This window comes from Emiliania huxleyi (assembly GCF_000372725.1).
Source record: "Emiliania huxleyi CCMP1516 unplaced genomic scaffold EMIHUscaffold_103, whole genome shotgun sequence".
Taxonomy (NCBI): domain Eukaryota; phylum Haptophyta; order Isochrysidales; family Noelaerhabdaceae; genus Emiliania; species Emiliania huxleyi.
The window spans coordinates 136,066-153,098 of NW_005202237.1; the positions used below are offsets into that span (position 1 = coordinate 136,066).

At 67.0% G+C, this 17,033-nt stretch overlaps 5 protein-coding genes across 5 annotated transcripts in view; 2 read left to right on the forward strand and 3 right to left on the reverse strand.

Moving 5' to 3' along the window:
- Positions 1–1,344, reverse strand: part of EMIHUDRAFT_454156 (hypothetical protein) — a 2,302-nt gene extending 958 nt beyond the window's left edge. Inside the window, exons 1-8 of the mRNA XM_005793055.1 lie at positions 1,100–1,344; positions 970–1,027; positions 841–899; positions 659–764; positions 473–515; positions 366–399; positions 184–202; positions 38–101 (exon numbers count right to left, since the gene is read on the reverse strand). Of these exons, the coding sequence (XP_005793112.1) occupies positions 38–101; positions 184–202; positions 366–399; positions 473–515; positions 659–764; positions 841–899; positions 970–1,027; positions 1,100–1,266 (550 nt within the window). The 5' untranslated portion in view covers positions 1,267–1,344. The remainder of the gene's footprint in view (positions 1–37; positions 102–183; positions 203–365; positions 400–472; positions 516–658; positions 765–840; positions 900–969; positions 1,028–1,099) is intronic.
- Positions 1,345–2,263: 919 nt separating this feature from the next.
- EMIHUDRAFT_108360 (hypothetical protein) lies at positions 2,264–3,718 on the forward strand (the record flags this gene model as incomplete). Its single annotated transcript, XM_005793056.1, has 3 exons — positions 2,264–2,482; positions 2,528–2,668; positions 3,476–3,718. The coding sequence occupies 3 exons, from the start codon at positions 2,264–2,266 to the stop codon at positions 3,716–3,718; spliced, it is 603 nt and encodes a 200-aa protein (XP_005793113.1).
- A 3,019-nt stretch (positions 3,719–6,737) lies between these two features.
- On the reverse strand, positions 6,738–7,463 carry EMIHUDRAFT_360852 (hypothetical protein; the record flags this gene model as incomplete). The annotated part of the gene is made up of 1 exon (XM_005793057.1): positions 6,738–7,463. A coding segment is annotated over exon 1 (502 nt), but the record flags the coding sequence as incomplete, so codon positions are not given.
- A 223-nt stretch (positions 7,464–7,686) lies between these two features.
- EMIHUDRAFT_439544 (hypothetical protein) lies at positions 7,687–11,968 on the reverse strand. The gene is made up of 14 exons (XM_005793058.1): positions 11,438–11,968; positions 11,264–11,362; positions 11,041–11,103; positions 10,843–10,896; positions 10,748–10,775; positions 10,514–10,604; positions 10,398–10,438; positions 10,242–10,324; positions 10,084–10,171; positions 9,971–10,009; positions 9,521–9,736; positions 9,227–9,448; positions 9,078–9,130; positions 7,687–9,002 (listed from the first exon to the last, which is right to left on the reverse strand). Exons 1-14 carry the CDS (start codon positions 11,948–11,950, stop codon positions 8,103–8,105), a joined length of 2,490 nt encoding a protein of 829 aa, XP_005793115.1. The 5' UTR covers positions 11,951–11,968; the 3' UTR covers positions 7,687–8,102.
- A 278-nt stretch (positions 11,969–12,246) lies between these two features.
- EMIHUDRAFT_466451 (hypothetical protein) lies at positions 12,247–13,617 on the forward strand (the record flags this gene model as incomplete). The annotated part of the gene is made up of 1 exon (XM_005793145.1): positions 12,247–13,617. The coding sequence occupies exon 1, from the start codon at positions 12,259–12,261 to the stop codon at positions 13,615–13,617; it is 1,359 nt and encodes a 452-aa protein (XP_005793202.1). The 5' UTR covers positions 12,247–12,258.
- Positions 13,618–17,033: the final 3,416 nt, after the last annotated feature.

Sequence of the window (17,033 nt, forward strand, 5' to 3'; positions counted from 1 at the left end):
GGAGGTGGAGACGCGGGGGCTGCTCGAGCGGCGGCGTCCGCCTCAAAAGCGTCCCTCCAGTCCGAGAAGAGCCCGGCCCGGACCAGGCAAGCGAGCATCACCTAGACAGCACCACCTAGACACTACCGGGACACGCCCTCGACACTTCCGAGAAGAGCCCGCACGAGGCAAGGCGAGCATTACCGTGGTGGATCGGCCTCGCCTGCGGGGGACGTGTCGCGGACGTGTCGCGGACGTGTCGCGGACGTGTCGCGGACATGTCTCCGACGAGGGCCCCCGAGAGAGCCTCTTTGTGGTGAGAGGGGGGGAGGGGGGCGTCTCCCGGGGGCGAGAGGGAGAGGGGGGGGCGGGGAGAGGCGCCGCGCCCGTGCGCGCAGTGCACCATCACGTCCCCTTGGCCTGAGGGACGTGTCTCGGACATGTCATGGGGCGCGTCCCGCTCCGGCGCAGCAGTGCCACGGCTCGGCCTCGCCGCACGCTCGCGCCGCCAGCCGCGCCGCCTCCTCGATCTGCGCCTGGCGGTGCACGCGGGGCAGCCAGGCTGGAGGGGGCCACAGGGGCGGAGAGCGGCGCCGCAGATCGAGACGTCTCGGTGGTGTCTCGGAGGTGCCTCGGAGGTGTCTCGGAGGTGCGTCTCGGAGGTGTCTCGGAGTCTCACCGGCGTCGGAGGGACGCCGTCCCAGCAGGGGGTGAGGAGGTAGTTTGACGTGTTGCGGATCGACCCTTCCGGGAACTCGCACGTCAGGTCGATGGTGGCCGCCCACCTGGAGGAAGGGCTGCGGGCAGGGCTTGGACAGAGGTGCAGCTGCTGTCGGAGTGAGGTCGAGCGGCCGCCGCCACCGCCGCTCCGGCATCCTCCAGTGCGCGTACCGCCCTCCGATCCACCAGCCTGGAGCCACCTACAGGAGGGCTCGGAGACGCTCCTTCTCGATGGAGTCAGGCGCCTCCGCTCTCCGCCAGCGCGGCAGCCTCGGTCGCCACGGGCGTGCCGTGCGCCTCCGAGTGGAGGGTGTGGAAGTACGTGTACCTGTCCGTGCAACGCGGGCGGGGCTCGGTGCAAGTGGGGCTCGGGTGCGTGCAAGGCGCGTTCGGAGAGCACAGGTAGGTGAAGCTGTGGAAGGGCGCCCAGACGAGGTATGACCACCACGGAACGACCCCGGCGGCCCGCTGCTTGCCGAGGATGCCCATGCCCACCCGCGCCACGAAGAGGCCGGCAAACAGGCCGTGCGTCGCCGCCGAGTAGACGAGAAGCGACCGCAGAGGCATGATCCGCTCCCCGTCGGGGCCGGCGTGGTAGGCGCACACGCTGCAGAGCGCCGAGGCGGCGACGTATTTGAGGTGCACCTGCGGCGGAGCGAGTAAGTGTAATGTGGGGAGGTAAGAGAGTGGCCGCGTGCGACGCGGTGGCGGTGGCTCGCGCGCCCCGTGGACAGCGCCCATCCCTAGGCAGGCTGGGTCGGGGTCGGGGCGAGAGCGCGACGTATTTTCTCTTTGCGATGTATGTCTTTGCCTTCGATGTGAAAGGTAAAAAGCAAGGCGGACATGGCATATCGCTCTCGGTCACACGAATTTTCTCGCTTTTAAGTGAAGAACGACGAAACAAAAAAAAATCCTCGCCCTCCGCCCGCCCTTGCCTCCGCCCAGCCCTCCGCTCTCCGCTCTCGCCCTCCGCCCTTGCCCTGGCTGGCCTGGGTGGCATCTCCTCATCATCACGCGCCAAGTGGGAGGGAAGTGGACGGGGCCCTGAGCCGACCTAGCCCTAAACGGAATGGGGCGCCCAACACGTGCCGGATTACCGTGCCCCTTGCACGCCGGGCACGGCAGCCTTTCGGTTCGTGAAGGGTCGGTGCGTGTCGTGATCCCCTGGAACACCCGTACTCTCCCGCGCCATCTCCGTCGCCCTGTTCGGCTGCGGCTTTACCACCAAGATCGGGAGGCGGCCAGGGCTCATAGACTCGGTCGAGAGACCCCAGATTGGCATCCATGCCTCTCTGGACAGGGTGGCCCGCCACAACGACCCCTGGAATTGCGACTCGCCGCTTTCCTCCCGCTGTGATTCTGTGTGAGCTCTGTGTCTTGATTTGCCAACAATATACCTAGAACGCCACACAAGCTCACAAGCATCAAAACAATCGATCACAAGCTTTCACCATCCCACCGGTACCCTATCGCCGACGGGAGCCGGAACCCTGCAACGGCTCCGGTGGTGTGCCGGTGTGTGTTACCAGTCCGCGCCAGTCCGACAACGGCTGGCCAGGCCGGCATGGAGCCGGGCGGCGCGACAGGCGGCGCGACGCTCAAGGACCTCCGCTCGGAGGACAAGCTCAAGATCGGCAACCTTCTTCGCGAGCTTGCGCGCGCTCAGCGGGAGGGCCAGCAGGCGACGCGCGAGCGCAGCCAGATAGCTGCACGGCTGCAGGCGATGCGCTCGCAGAATGACCTCATCGTGCAGGCGTGCGCGCTCGCGGCCTCGGCCCACCGTGTGTAGTGCGGCAGCTCGCTCAGTTCCGCCCGCTCCCCTGTGCAGGAGGCCGCGGAGCTCCGCGGCAAGTTCCGCCACTCGCTCCAGCTGCTCAAGGCCTACCAGGAGCGCATCGGCCACAACGCGGAGCCGCCCCCAGCGGCCGAGAGCATCGCCGAGCCGCCAGGCGCTGGCGCTGCCGACGAGGTCATCTCCACCCTCCCCGCTCCACCCCTGGACCAGCCGCAGGGCCGCGAGGCACGGCCGCCGAATGCAGCCGGCACCTCAGAGAGGGCTGAACAGCTTGCACCAGCCGCGCCTCCGCTCGTCGCCCCAGCTCCCGCCGCCCCGCCGCCCTCCTCCTGCGCCCCGCCGCCCGCCGCCCCGCCGGTGCCGCCCTCGTCCGCCGCCCCACCCCACACCTCGGCAAGCGCCACCCCGCCGCCCGCCACCTCGGCCGGCCCCTTCGAGCAGCGGCAGCTGTGGCAGTGCGGCCCCGTCCCGGCAAGCAGAGCCGAGGCTTCCCACGGCGGGGCGACTCCCCTGCCACAGCCTCCCTCCTCCCTCCCCGAGCCCGCGCCGAGCCGCGCGCCGCTGCCGGCGCGGAGGCGGGGCGCGCAGCCGCCGCCGCCGCCGCTCCGGGCGGTTGGTCCGCGGGGCGGAGGGGAGGAGGGGCGGGAGGAGGGGCGGGAGGAGGGACAGCCTCTCGCCGACCTGCCGCGCCGGGCGCCTCCCCCCGCCCCGACAGCGGGAGGGGCGGTGGGGCTGCGGGCGGGCGCGGGGCTGTGGGGAGCGGGAGCGGAGCGGGCCAGGAATGGCGGTGACTGCCCCCCGCCAGATCGAGGCGCGCCAACAGGTCGAGGCGCGCCACCCGCAGAGGTGCGCGCCGCCGCCGCCGCCGCTGGGGCCATCGAGGCCGAGCGGGCTGCGGCTGCGGCTGCGGCTCCAGCCTGCCCCGCGCCTCGCCTCGCCTCGCGGCGGCCCGCGAGCCGGCCCGGCCGCGGGCGCCTCGAGGGGGCGCACGTCGTGAGCGGCTGCGCGGCGGCCGACGCCGCCAAGCTCGTCGACCTCATCAGCGACCTCGAGCTCGATTGCGGCGGGGCCCGCGGGGCGGGCTACCAGCGCGCGGCCCTGGCGCCGCTGAACCTGACGGCGTTGTCGTCGCGAGCCATCACGCCGCAGCGTTTGCGCCTTCCGCAGCCGCACCAACTGCTGCCACCGCCCCGGCTGCCGCCGCCTCGCCGCAAACTTCGCTAGCGAGCATAGGGTCAGCTGGCAGGCCCGCTGCCGCGCTGGGATCTGCACCCGGCCATTCCACGAACGGCCAGGCCGCTTAGCTGATTGGCTAGACTAGCGGCATACCTCCATCTTGACACAGTCTGGGAACGTGCGAGAGAGATTTTTGAGATATGAGAAGATTCCGCGCTCCCGCCTTACAGTAAAAAGAAATTTCGTGTCGCCACCCTAACCTCACCTGCGCTCGGCGCGATCTCGTAAGGCCGCGAACAAACACAGTTATCAAACACACTTCTGCCCGCGAAATCAATTTCTCGCGCTCTGTGCCGTCTGCCGAGTGTCTCAGCAACTCAGGTGCTTGGTTTGGGTCCCAAAAGCCAAATCAGCCAAATCGGCAAAATAGTAAATACCGGTGTATTTTGCGGATATGAGACTGATGATGCTCCTTCGACTTAGGGAGCGGTTCAGATGCTGGGCGGGCTTCAGGCTGGTGCTCACGCGAACAGGAATCGACGCGATGTGCAAAGCATACAAGAAGGGGAGAGGGAAGAGGAGAGACGCCGGTGAGGACGAAGCAGAAACTAGCGCAGACGAGAGCAGGGCAGACCCGGGGACTGGGGAGCCGGAGCAGACGGCATCGGCCGCCGAGGGAACGTTGGGAAGAGGACGAGGAGGGCGGCGACTTCGACCGACTATGGAGGACCCGTCGCCAGACGACGCAGGGCAGAAGACGGTGAGGCGGAGCAGACGCGCAGGGTGAGACGAGGGAGGGAGCAGGACTTTGCGGAGATCAGCAGGAGGATGTACGAAGAGATTAGGAGCAGCAGGGACCCGAGGGACCATGTGGAAGACGGCTAGTGCTAGTCCCCCATCGGGAGGACGACCCCGGCTAGTCGCCGACCACACCCACAAAGAACCCTGCACAAAGATCGCAAGGGCGGGGGCCTGTTCCTTTTTACCCATCTCACAGTAGAGAGGTGTCCGTTTTTATTTATTTATTTATTGCGGATATGTATGTAACTGTAGAAAGATTTAGGTTTGGGGCAGAGCGAGTGGGAGAACTTTTCGGCGGTCGTGGAGGTCGTGGAGGTCGTGTGGAGTGGCGAGTCACGCTCGTGCGGACAGCATCGACACCTGGAAATACATAGCTGGAAAATACCCGCGTAGTTTGCCGGTTTCCTCGGTTTCGCCTCAGATTTTGCTCCAAACCAGCTCTCAGGGAAACTCGAGAGAGAGTTGCCAGAATGGGGAGCAGAATGGAGCACCAAACACCCTCTGGTTTCCCTGGAAACTTCCGGAAACTCAAAGTGCTGGCTGGGGGGACCCTCTGGTCTCCACAACTCCATCGAGCACCGCCCCCTCGGCTCGTGTTTGAGCGGTATACGCTCGAGGCGGTTGTGTTCACCGCGCCTTCGAGCCCAATACACCTTCGTGCTGTCGAGTGCTGGCGTTTTACTAAAGACCTGTGACCATCTGAGTCTATCTTGTTACTACCACACGCATAGCTCAAGGTCATAGGGTATAGTGCGCCACTCACTCGGGCGTCTCGCTGACGTTGATCGATCAGCGCTGATCTCCCTAGCCTATCGGCCACCCGCTCGATCCTCGGATCGCTCGCTCGTCGCAAATCGATCGACTGAGCTGTCAGCAAGGCGCTGCCTTTTCTTTTTTCGAAAACGCGCGCGCGCCCGTCGCCCGGCAAAACTGTCAGGTCCGCCGCGACGCGTCGCCGCAATGGCGGGCAGCGACGTGGTGCAAGCCATGCGGCTCGCCCTGGACTGCCCCGCACAGCCCGGTTGGCAGTAGGAGGCCCCGCCGGGGAGACCACTGATTTTGATGCCGACCATAAATTCTCGCAACTCGAACGCATGCTACTTACAGCTGCTGTCTGTACAGAGATGCCAGCACCCCCCAGCAGCAGAGCGCTGCTGCTGGGGGGGGGGTCCCGACCCCCCCAGCAGCAGAGCGCACTGGACCCAGCTCCCGCCTCCCGCCGCCCCCCCTCCCGCCCCCTCGGCTGTCGGCTCGTGTTTGAGCGGTATACGCTCGAGGCGGTTGTGTTCACCGCGCCTTCGAGCCCAATACACCTTCGTGCTGTCGAGTGCTGGCGTTTTACTAAAGACCTGTGACCATCTGAGTCTATCTTGTTACTACCACACGCATAGCTCAAGGTCATAGGGTATAGTGAGCCACTCACTCGGGCGTCTCGCTGACGTTGATCGATCAGCGCTGATCTCCCTAGCCTATCGGCCACCCGCTCGATCCTCGGATCGCTCGCTCGTCGCAAATCGATCGACTGAGCTGTCAGCAAGGCGCTGCCTTTTCTTTTTTCGAAAACGCGCGCGCGCCCGTCGCCCGGCAAAACTGTCAGGTCCGCCGCGACGCGTCGCCGCAATGGCGGGCAGCGACGTGGTGCAAGCCATGCGGCTCGCCCTGGACTGCCCCGCACAGCCCGGTTGGCAGTAGGAGGCCCCGCCGGGGAGACCACTGATTTTGATGCCGACCATAAATTCTCGCAACTCGAACGCATGCTACTTACAGCTGCTGTCTGTACAGAGAGGCCAGCACCCCCCAGCAGCAGAGCGCTGCTGCTGGGGGGGGGGTCCCGACCCCCCCAGCAGCAGAGCGCTGCTGCTGGGGGGGGGGTCCCGCCCCCCCCAGCAGCAGAGCGCTCCTGCTGGGGGGGGGGTCGGCCCATGGGCTTAGGTGTGCAGGGGGGGTACCGAAGCCAGTGTGCGGCCGCTCCTAAATTTAGACCCAAGCGCCCTTCGTCCTTCGATAATATCTCGTGTGTCTCGCGCGGGTGTGTGTGGTGACTGGTGTGCTTGTGTCATGTGTGCGTTGTGTGTGCTTGTGGCTCGACCTCGAGCTCGATCGAGCACTCGAGACACGAGAGCACACGTCTCGGCCTCAGGCGGAGTTGGGGTTTTATAGGTAAGGTAAGGTAAGGTAAACTTCTCCACACACACGAGGTGGTGGGGCAAGGGGGGGCAACCCTCGCGTCTCCACGTCTGACGACAGGAGTAGTGGGGGAAATGGTGATTTTTGAATGAACGCCTCGCGCAAAACCACCGCTACCATGCCAAAGAAGACCCTTGTGGGCTATCCAGAACACCTAAGATCATGCCCTAGCTCTAAAGTGGGCCCGAGATACGCCAGCTAAACCCCGGATTTTTTCCGGCAGCGGGGGCCACACATGGCCGGTACCCAAGCGGGTCGCACGGAGACACGGGAAGGCTGCCGCAAGCCGCCTCCGGGTGCAGGGGCCCGGCGCGGTGGGCGGGGGCAACGACCCGGTAGCTGGCCGCGCCTCTCCCCCCCGCCCGTCGCCGCTGCACCCCTTGCCGCGGCCCTCGTCGCTGCTGTAGCGACAACAGCCGCGGCACGAGGTCAGAACGCGGCCTCGGAGAGCTCGAGCGAAGGCGCCGACGGTGGCAGCCGTGGTAGTGGTTTATGGTAGAAGGATCCTGAGCCGTCGGGCACCACGCTCGACGTCGCCGATCAGCCGCACCTGTCGCGAGCGCCTGCGCGTCGGGCGCTGCCGGCTCGACCTCCATTTCCGGCGAGGTGTCGGGCGCGGCGGGCGGCTCCGGCGCCTCGGTGGCGACCGTGGGCTCGGTGGTCGCCTTGGGCTGCCTGTGGATGTTGTCGTTGGCTGATTTCTTATGCTTCTTGCCCGTTCGGCCGAGGCCTTTGTTGCGAGGCATCTCGGTACACGCGACGGCAGCACGACGTACGCGACGAGGACGGCTCCTTGATGGCGACCTGCAGCAGGACGGTGCGCATGTTAAGAGCGTGGTAGCGGACGCATCGGGCCTAGCCCGGGGCCGTGGCGTGTACCGAGAGGCTGGTCTACCGAACACTTTTGGTGCACACCTGCCCAGAAGAGCGGCAGGGAAAAATTTTCTTCGCAGCCTGAGCCATTTCCCCCACTAACAGGAGCCCCACGGCATTCAAAGTGCAAGGCCCAGTGCGCGTGGGTGAGCGGTGGGTTTTATAGGAGATTGTACGCCACACAGCTCAGATATAGAGACAGGCACAGGGGAGACGGCGAGACGGGCGGAGATACTCGCACTACGGCGTACTCGGTTCGTACTGCGGCTCTCTGACTACATGGCTATTACGCGCGGTCCGCCTCACTGCTCACATGGCGACTTTCAATTCATGAAATTGCATGCCTCGCCGAGTTGGGGGCTGGGCAGGTGACGGGCGACAATTTTGCGCCGCCGGCATCGAACCCTCCCTGCCTACCCCAGCGACGTTGCCGACGCTCTGGATATCTGGAGCGAGTCGGCTACAGGCCGAAGCCCGGCACAATTTTGGTGCGGCTCATTCATGGTTGACGGGCGCGGGCGCATGTGGCCCTCGGCGCCCGCGCCCGAAAGCACGGCTCACTTCATCGGCGTCATTTGGGGGCCTTGAGGTTGGAGATGTCGCCCATCGCCTCAGCTGCGGCCTCGAGCTTGGCCGCCTCCGCCTCGAGCTTGGCTGCCTCCGCCTCGAGGGCCATCGCCTTGAGCTCCGCGTCTGAAGGCGCAGCGGCCGCCTCCTCCTCCTCCGCGGCTGGCTCCGCCTGTGCCTCAGCCACCTCCTCGACAGCGTCGGCCGCCGCCGCCGCCTCGCCAACCGCCGCGTCCTCGCCCTCGTCCTCCTCCCTCGCGGCCGCAACAGCTGCCGCTTCTGTTGGTGCGGCGGCGGTGACAGCGGCAAACGGCTCTGCGCCTTGCTCCGACCTCGCCGGTGGTGGTGCCGGTGCCGTCAACCCGCCGTCTGAGCCCCCCCCCCCTCCTCCGAGAAGCTCCTCGTACAGCTGCGCCGCCTCGTCCACACCCTGCTCCTCTCCTCCCGACACGGCTTTGAAGCCTGCAAAACCGGCGGCGGCGACGACCGCGGCGCCGGCTGCGATTGGAGCAACCCGAGCCGCGACTGCAGCAGCCTCTGCCACGGCGTCGCCGCCACCAGACTCGGCCGGCGGCTGCGCGGGCTTGGTGGCGGGCGCGAGTGCGCCGAAGAGCTGCAGAGTGGACGGCGCCTCTGCGGACTCGGGCGGGGCGGCGGCTTTCGGCGGCGCGACCGCCACGGGCGCGGCTGCCGGGGCGCTGTCGGAAGGCGACCGCTCGGCCGCGACGGGCGGCGGCGTCTCCTCGGCAGCCTTCTGCGGGGCGGCCTTCTCGGCCGGGGCCGCCGCCTTGTCCGCCCTTGGCGCCGCGGTTCGGGGCGGCGGGCGGGCGGGGAGCTCGAGCTTTGGCGGCACGTACCGTTCGATCTTTGGCGTGGGCGTGGGGCCGGGGATGTACGGCGTCGCCTGCCAGGGTCGGGTGTGCGCGTCAGGGCGCGGCGGCGGCTGGCACGCGGCGGCTGGCAAGGGCGGGGGGCGCACCTCTCCGCGATTGGAGGCGATCTCCCGCTTGAGGGCACCGATCTGCTGCTTGCCTGTCCGAGCAGCGCGGGGCTGGGGACCCGGGGGGGGGGGCATGGAGGGGGGGCATGGCTCGGCGATGGCTCGGCGAGCGGCGGGCGGGAGCTCACCGATGCCCCTCGCGCGGGCGAGCCGCGTCTGCGCGCGCTGCTGCGTCTCCTCCGCCTCGGCCAGCGCCGCCTTGGCCTTCTTCCAGCGGTCCGGCGCCGCGCCGAGCTCGCTCGCCTTGTTCGCGGCGCCGTCGGCGCGCGAGCTCGCCTCCTGCGCCTTGACGGCCGCCTCCCGCGCCCGCTGGAGCAGCTGCGACGAGTCGGTGTACCACTCTGCGCCGCCTAGTCGTCACACCCGACCAGGCGCTCGCCGGACAGCGCGAGCGACGCGGCGGCGCTTCTCCCGCCGCGCGCCGCTCTTGACGAAACGAGCAGCCTCGTCCGCCGCGGCGTTCGCGGCGGAGGCGGCCTTGTTTGCCGCCTCGAGCGCGCCCGCCGACGCGGAGAGCCGCTCCGCGAGCGCCTCGTCGGCCTGGTTTGCCGCAGCGCGCGCCTCTTGGAACTCGGGCAGTGTCGAGGGCGCGACCTTGCCGTCGACGATGGAGCGCTCCGCCACGGCGGAGAGGCGGCCTGTGGTGTGAACAAGTCGGGGTGTGAACACAAGGAGTAGTCGATGTGCAGGGTACTCTGGAGCGACTACTGGCGGGAGCAGAGAGGTTAGTCTCTCTCCGCCTCTCTGGCGCGTCCGCCTGTGGCCTCCTCGAGCACGCGGCATCCTCCTCTAACCCTAACCCTAACCCTAACCCTAACCCTAACCCTAACCCTAACCCTAACCCTAGCCCTAGCCCTAGCCCTAGCCCTAACCTGCGGCCTCCTCGAGCACGCGGCACTCCTCCTCGATGCCTAGTTCATCCGCAAGAGCCGACTCAGAGCCGCCATCAGCAGAGCAGCTCGCCGCGCCCCTCCCCCCTCGACGCCTCCCGCCGCAGCCTCGTTCGACGCGGCCGCAGCCTCCAGCAGCGCCGCCGCCCTCGCGCCCGAGGCCGACGCCTTCCGAAGCGCCACCTGCGGAGAGGGTCGAGTGCGTGTCAGCTCTCATCCCATGACAACAGCTCCGTCTCGCCTCTGCGCCCGCCTGCCGCGCGAGCATCGAGCGCGAGCGCACGAGCGCCTCTTCCGCCGACTCAAAGTCCGCCATCACCTCCTTCGCCTTGGCGCCTATCCATCCCTCGCCCCTCCCTCACCGCCCACCCCTCCCCCTCCGCTCCGCTCCCCTCCCCCCGCCGCGCGCCCGCGGCAAGCTTCTCCGGCGTCGCGAGCGCCTCATCGTACCTGCAGCGAAGCTCCGAGAAGCTTCACAGGAAGGCTCCGCAGCTTCTCTCATGCGCCGCGACCGCCTCGCCGCACCCCTTCTCCGCCCGCTCCAGCGCCGCGGTGATGTCGCCCTCCAGCGCGGCCGCAGCGCGCGCCGACTCGGACCGCCACTCGCGGACTGCGCCTGCGGGGCATGCCGGTGGACGTGTCATGGACGTGTCCCTGCACCCGCCCTCCTCCGCCACTCGCGGACTGCGCCTGCGGGGCATGCCACTGGACGTGTCATGGACGTGTCCCTGCACCCGCCCTCCTCCGCCCCTCGCGCGCCGAGCGCGTCGCGGTACGACTCGCCCGCCTAATTAATAATTAATAATAAGCATCAATCATTAATCATTAAGAGCGTCGCGGTACGACTCGCCCGCCGCGCGGAGCTGCTTCGACGCGGCGGTGGCGGCGGCAACCTCGGACGAGTCCACCTTTTGGAGGGCGGGCGGGGATGACGTGGAGTGGACGCGTCTGCTAAAAGCGGCGTCTGGGGAGGCGTGGTCTGCACTCCTCAATCTCGGCCATATCTCGGCCACATCTCGGCTATCTCGCGGCCATCTCTCGCTGTGGTGCACCTTCCGCCCCTCCTCAATCTCTGCGAAGGCGCGCTTGATGGCGCGCTCCTCCCGCTCGACGAGCTGCGGACGGCGGCGGCGGGTGGTGGGACGCGGGGGAGGCGGGGCGGGCTTGCCAAGGAGCGGGCTGTGGCGGAGGCGGAGGCGGAGGCGGAGGCGGAGGCGGTGGCGGTGGCGGTGGCGGAGGCGGAGGCGGAGGCGGAGGCGGTGGCGGCGAGAGAGCCTGCTCCACTGTCCCCATGTCCGAGGCGCCCCTCTTGGCGGAAGAGACCTGCGCCTGCGCCGCGATCTCGTCGTAGGTGGGCAGCCTGTCGGACAAGACCTGCGCGCGGAGGCGGCGCGGTGCGGGTCGGGCGGAGGGCGTGTCAAGACGACCTCCCACGCCGTGCGCTGAGGCCTGTGAGCCGGCGACAGAGACGAGGGCGACGAGCACGCCGAGGCGGAGGAGCGAGCCGGGGACGGTGGGCAGGCGCGGACGGAGGTCTGAGAGGCCCTGCTTCGCCCGGTCTGCGAGCGCCGGCAGACCCGCGGGCGCGGCAGGCGTCGGCTCCACCGTGAGAAGAGCGGTTACGTTTACGACGCCGCGCTCCTCTAGGCGGAGAGCGAGCTGTGCGGCGAGGCCGGTCGGCGTCAGGTCGACCTCGGGGAGCTTGAATGCCGTCGCGCTCTTGCTCGCAGCGAGCGACTTCTTCTTTGCGACAACCGGCCGCTTCGTGCCATCTCGCGCACGGATGGTCTCTCGCCGGACGGCGACCTGCTGCCACAGGCCGGCCCCGCGAGCCGGCGCCGCGGCGGTGGCCCTTTTCCGAGGCGCCATCCGTGGGCTCGCAAGCCGACTCCCGCGATGCGCGATCGGCCCGCGCAGCGCCGCGCCGACGGCGGCGAGGGTGAAAAGCCAGCAAAGTCTCATGAGATTGGAGCCGGAAAGCTTGTCATCACCGCGTAGAATATTACTGTTTTCGCGGCGTGCCGTCCTCCCATCCCTCCCTTGGATTATATGGTTTCTTTCTTTCTTTCTGTGTACGCCTCCCCGTGTTTGTAGCCCGGCGTGTGTGCCCCGTTTGTGCCGCGTCCCGTGCCCCCGAGTTCATTTTAAGTTTGCGGCGGTCCTATTCCCAGCTCGCGGGGCCAGTTCCTTTACCGGAAGAAAAACGGAAGAAAAACCGTGCGAGGCAGCTTCAGCGGCGATCGGGTTTTGCGCCGACCTGCTTCGCCCTTATGCCCGCGGCGTCTACCCCTCCGGCCGTACCGAGGCCGCCAGCCGAGTACGTTCTGCGTGCTCGGGAGGCGGCGCTCGACTGGAGCAACGCGGCGCCCACGGGAGAGGCGGGCCCCTCCTCGGCGGCGGTGCCATCGCTGAGGCGGCTGAGAACGAAGTCGAGCGTATCGGGGCGACAGGGCGAAGGCCCGGCCGACGCACATGGCGGCGACAGACCCGTCGTCGCACGCGTGGAGCTCATCCACTCGTGCGATGACGGGTCTGTCGTCACCATGTGCGTCAGCTGCCCCGACGTGCCGGCGCAGGCCTGCCGCTCTTTCAACCAGGACGCGCGGGCCACCGTCGCCGCGCTCCTCCGCGGCGAGCACGCGAGCTGCCCCGGTCGGCGGTACACCGGCCGGGAGCTTGCCGCGTGGGTGCTGACCGAGGAGCAAATTTCCAAGCTCAGGCTCGGCGACCTGCTCGGCCGGCGGGATGAGTCGGCCGCGGCGGTGCTCTCCGCCTTTGTCGCGGCGCTCGACCTGCGAGCGCTGCGGCTCGACGACGCGCTCCGCTTCTTCCTCTCCCTCTTCCGCCTCCCGGGCGAGGCGCAGATGATCGGTCGCATCATGGAGGCCTTCGCGGCGCGGTACGCCACGCAGCACGCGGACACCCCGCTCGGCTCGGCCGACACGGTCTACGTGCTCTCCTACGCGCTCATCATGCTCAACGTGGACGCGCACAGCGCGGCGGTGACGCACAAGATGACGCAGCACCAGTTCGCCGCCGGGCTGCGCGGGGTCGACGGCGGCGCCGACCTCCCCGCGCCGCTGCTCGCCGAGCTGTACGCCTCGATCTGCGGGCGCGAGATCGTGATGGAGCAGCGCGAGTACATCTCGAGCAAGGTGGAGGGCTGGCTGTGCAAGCGCGGCGGCCGCGTGCCCTCCTGGAAGCGGCGCTACTTCATCCTGAGCGGCTCGTGCCTCTACTACTTCACCTCGCCAAAGGACGCCGCACCGCTCGGCATCGTCCCGCTCGAGGGCGTCGAGGTGCGGCCGACCTCGCGCAGCCAGGCCAGCTTCGAGGTGCGCCCAGCGGCGCTGCCGGGCGCGCAGGCCGGCCCGAGGCACGTGCGGTCGGTGCGCGCCTCCTCGTACCGGCCGGGTGGCGCGCTGGTCGAGCAGGGCCACCACGCCTCCTTCCGCTTCCGGGCCGCGTCCGCCGCCGAGCGGCAGCGGTGGGTCGACGCCATCCGCGAGCACTCGGTCGGCGACCCGATGGCGGGCGTGCGGGCGACCCTCTCGCGGCACAAGTCGGGCCGGTGGGCAGCCTCCTCGGGTGAGAAGGTGGCGGCGCCGCCCGCCCGCGCCGTGGTCTGACGAGTCCATCATTTGATTCTGTGTGTGTCGTGTGTCGTGCCCCTCTGTACGCTGTACGCCGTGTATACGATGTTACGTTTACGGGTCTGTGTACGGTCGGCCCGGGCCCCAGACCCCCAGTACGCAGTAGTCAGATTTTGATTCGTCCTCGCTCGGTGTCCTCGTGTTCGGCTTCTCCGGGACCAGAACTTCTCGCCCTTTCGCCTTTGGTCACACCGATCTGCATTCGGAGATCGGACCCCGCGCCTCACCTACGCTAGAGAGTAAGCAGTAAGCTCCTTCGTGGCGCCCTGCAGCCACTGCGCGCGGTGCGCGCCCCCCAGGCCCTGCGCCGTCAGCTCCGAGCTGCCGCCCCCCGTCGCCATCGCCATTCGCGGCGGAGGGAGCGCAGCCCCCCACACAAAGACTCTGTGAGGCCAGCGTTCTTACATCTTAGCACAACACATGGAGTTCTTTTTGCCCGCGCGGTTTCTTTCTTTTTCTCGGGCGGTCTGCACCTGCGTAAGCAGATGGCCGCTTCGCTGGCTGCCCACAAGCGGTCTCGGCCCGGCGGTCGCTGCCAATGCCTCTTGGGCAATGCCTCGCTCCGGCCCCCCTTGCCCCTCTCCCTTCGGCGGCTCCCTTCAATGTATCGCGCAGGCTGCTCTGCGTGCTGCGCTTGCCATCGCGTCGCGTTTTTTCGTTCTCACAGCGAGACCAACAACAACACTCTCTCTCTCAAAACAAACACAACACGCCAACAAAAACAACCCCATCGCAAGCATCCTGCTGCGTCAGCTTCAGCCTTCTTTCACCGCCACAACGCTCATCCACTCGCACTGGGCCTCTTGAACTTTCAATGGAATGCTCCTGTCTCTACACAACTTCACCTTCTTCACGAGGAGGGTGCGCGGCGAACCAGTTTAGACCAGTTTACTGCACTCCAAGTGCTCCAAGTTTAGACCACTGCTAAACACGAACCAGATTTTAATCCTGTTTACGATAAACTGGGTCTAAACCTGGTGTGTCTAATGGGTTCCCCCCCACCCCCCCGCGCGAGGCAGCGCGCACCTCCCCGCCCAGCTCCCCTGCTCTGTGACGAGAGAGGCCGTGTGGGAGAGAGAGAGAGATTTTTAGCAATACCAAGAGGATGGGAGCACGGACTGGTTCCCCGCCACCATCGTCGCCCATTGGCCGACCAATAGCGAGCACGACACCGGCTGCTGATGCACTTCGACGACCGGCATGGACGAGGTCATCAGACACGCTGCCCGACACCGTGCGCCTGTCCGGCCCGAGGCAGAGGATGGCGGCTGCACGCTGCCGCTTCCGCAGCCAGCGCGGCCGCGGCGGCGGAGCTAGCGCGAGGGGCTAGGTAGGGGCGCCCCTAGGGCCTAGGGGCGCCCTAAACCGGGTCTAAACCTGGTATGTCTAATGACTAATGAATGGGGTCCCCCACCCAGGCCGACCCCTGTTTAGACCCAGTTGGTCGAAACTGGGTCTAATACAAACATGGTCTAAACTAGGTAGGTAGGTAGAAAGGTGAAGAACAGCCAGGCTCGGACTGGACACCAACGCGGTATGGGTGGACGCAGGACAGATGATGACGACACGCACGAACGACACACAGACACAAACAAGCTCACAAGACACACAGCCAGCTGGCTGCCACACACCCTGGGTTGGCGTACACATAACTCAGGGCCACATTCTTCCTGTCGCCCCCCCCAGCACTCCAAGGTGCCAAGAGAAACAAACAAGGGCACAAACAAACAACAGACGACAGGAAGTGACGTGCGAGGCTAGAGCAGGCTTGCTCTACCTCTAGCAATCTCGCCGGCCGGCGAGGCACGGACGAGACCGTGCGTGGGGTCATGTGAGGTGTCTCTGGTCACTCTCCTCAGGGGCTAGCCGCCAGCGGCCAGCCCTATCTCGCACTCACAGGCAATGACAATCCAATGTATGAGTGTATGCAAGCAGAGGCACGTGTGCTAATTCTAGGCCGCACGTCGTGGCACCATAGATGGGCCCAGGTAGGAGGCTCCACGCCACCTGAATCGCGTCGTGCCACCTGAAAGCCACAAAATGCCGGATTTTGCACGAGACACACGCGGAAAGCGCCACGTGCCTCCACGAGTCCTTTGCAGCTTTTTGCACAAAATGCAGGTGGCTTTAGCCACTTGCTCCATGAGCAAAACAGTGCAAAAAGCACCTGGAGCAGATGGCTTACGCCGCCTGTGGACAAGGACAAAACAGTGCAAAAAGCACCTGGAGCAGATGGCTTACGCCGCCTGTGGACATGGGCAAAACAGTGCAAAAAGCACCTGGAGCAGATGGCTTACGCCGCCTGTGGCCATGGGCAAACAGTGCAAAAAGCACCTGGAGCAGATTCCAAACGCCGCCTGTGGCCATGTGACCGCTCGGGTGGCGCCAGGTGGCTTCGCCCCCCTCCAAGCCACCTGCCCCCCTCGCCACACCTGCCTGGAGGGCTGGAGCACGTGCGCCACCTGGGCCCGGGCAGGTGGCTCCAGGTGGCTTCGGCCCCTCTAAGCCACCTGCATGCCCCCCCTCGCCACACCTGGAGGGCTGGAGCACGTGCGCCACCTGGGCGTCACTTCGGGAATTTCATCGTGCGTGTTCTTATGAATAGGAATGTACTATACACCGCCTCGGCACCACGAGCCGCCCCCGCCGCGCCTCCACAATCCACTCTCGCAACTCTACCGCGCAGCCAGCACACGACGTCGACGAGGCCGACAAAGCTCTGCATGGCCTGGTTTATCGGGGATCGAGTGATGGCGTATTATCGGGCAGTCTTCTCATTGGCGAGTCAGACTGCTCAGCGTCGGCAGCAACGGCGCGTGAGCAGCGCAGCCACCGGCTCCTGCGGCGTTTGCAGCCACACCAAACGCCCGCGCGGGCCGGGTTGAAGCCCCAGGCTTATGTCGACGCCGGACATTGATTGTAGCCGCCGATGACCGCCGCAGGCCCTCTTTCACACACCCCACAGTCCCAGTTTGCAGCGCGGGGAGGAGCGGGGAGGCTCGCGTTTGGCAGGCCAGCCCTTCCGTGGCTCGGATTTTCCGTTTCCGAATTCAAACTTGCGCCAGGTGGCGCACGTGCTCCGGCCCTCCAGGTGTGGCGAGGGGGGGCATGCAGGTGGCTTGGAGGGGCCGAAGCCACCTGGCGCCACCTGCCCACCCATCAGGCCCAGGTGGCGCACGTGCTCCAGCCCTCCACGTGTGGCGAGGGGGGCGGGGCAGGTGGCTTGGAGGGGTCGAAGCCACCTGGAGCCACCTGCCCAGGCCCAGGTGGCGCACGTGCTCCAGCCCTCCTCGTGTGGCGAGGGAGGGGGGGCAGGTGGCTTGGAGGGGGCTGAAGCCACCTGTTGCCACCTGCCCAGGCCCAGGTGGCGCACGTGCTCCAGCCCTCCACGT

Coding starts and splice junctions, on each gene's coding strand:
- EMIHUDRAFT_439544 (XM_005793058.1), bottom strand. CDS start 11,950: ATGAGACTTTGCTGGCTTTTCACCCTCGCCGCCGTCGGCGCGGCGCTG. Junction 10,325..10,397: donor GCCGGAGAAGCTTGCCGCGG/GCGCGCGGCGGG, acceptor AGGGATGGATAG/GCGCCAAGGCGAAGGAGGTG. Junction 9,449..9,520: donor TGCTCGTTTCGTCAAGAGCG/GCGCGCGGCGGG, acceptor TGTGACGACTAG/GCGGCGCAGAGTGGTACACC.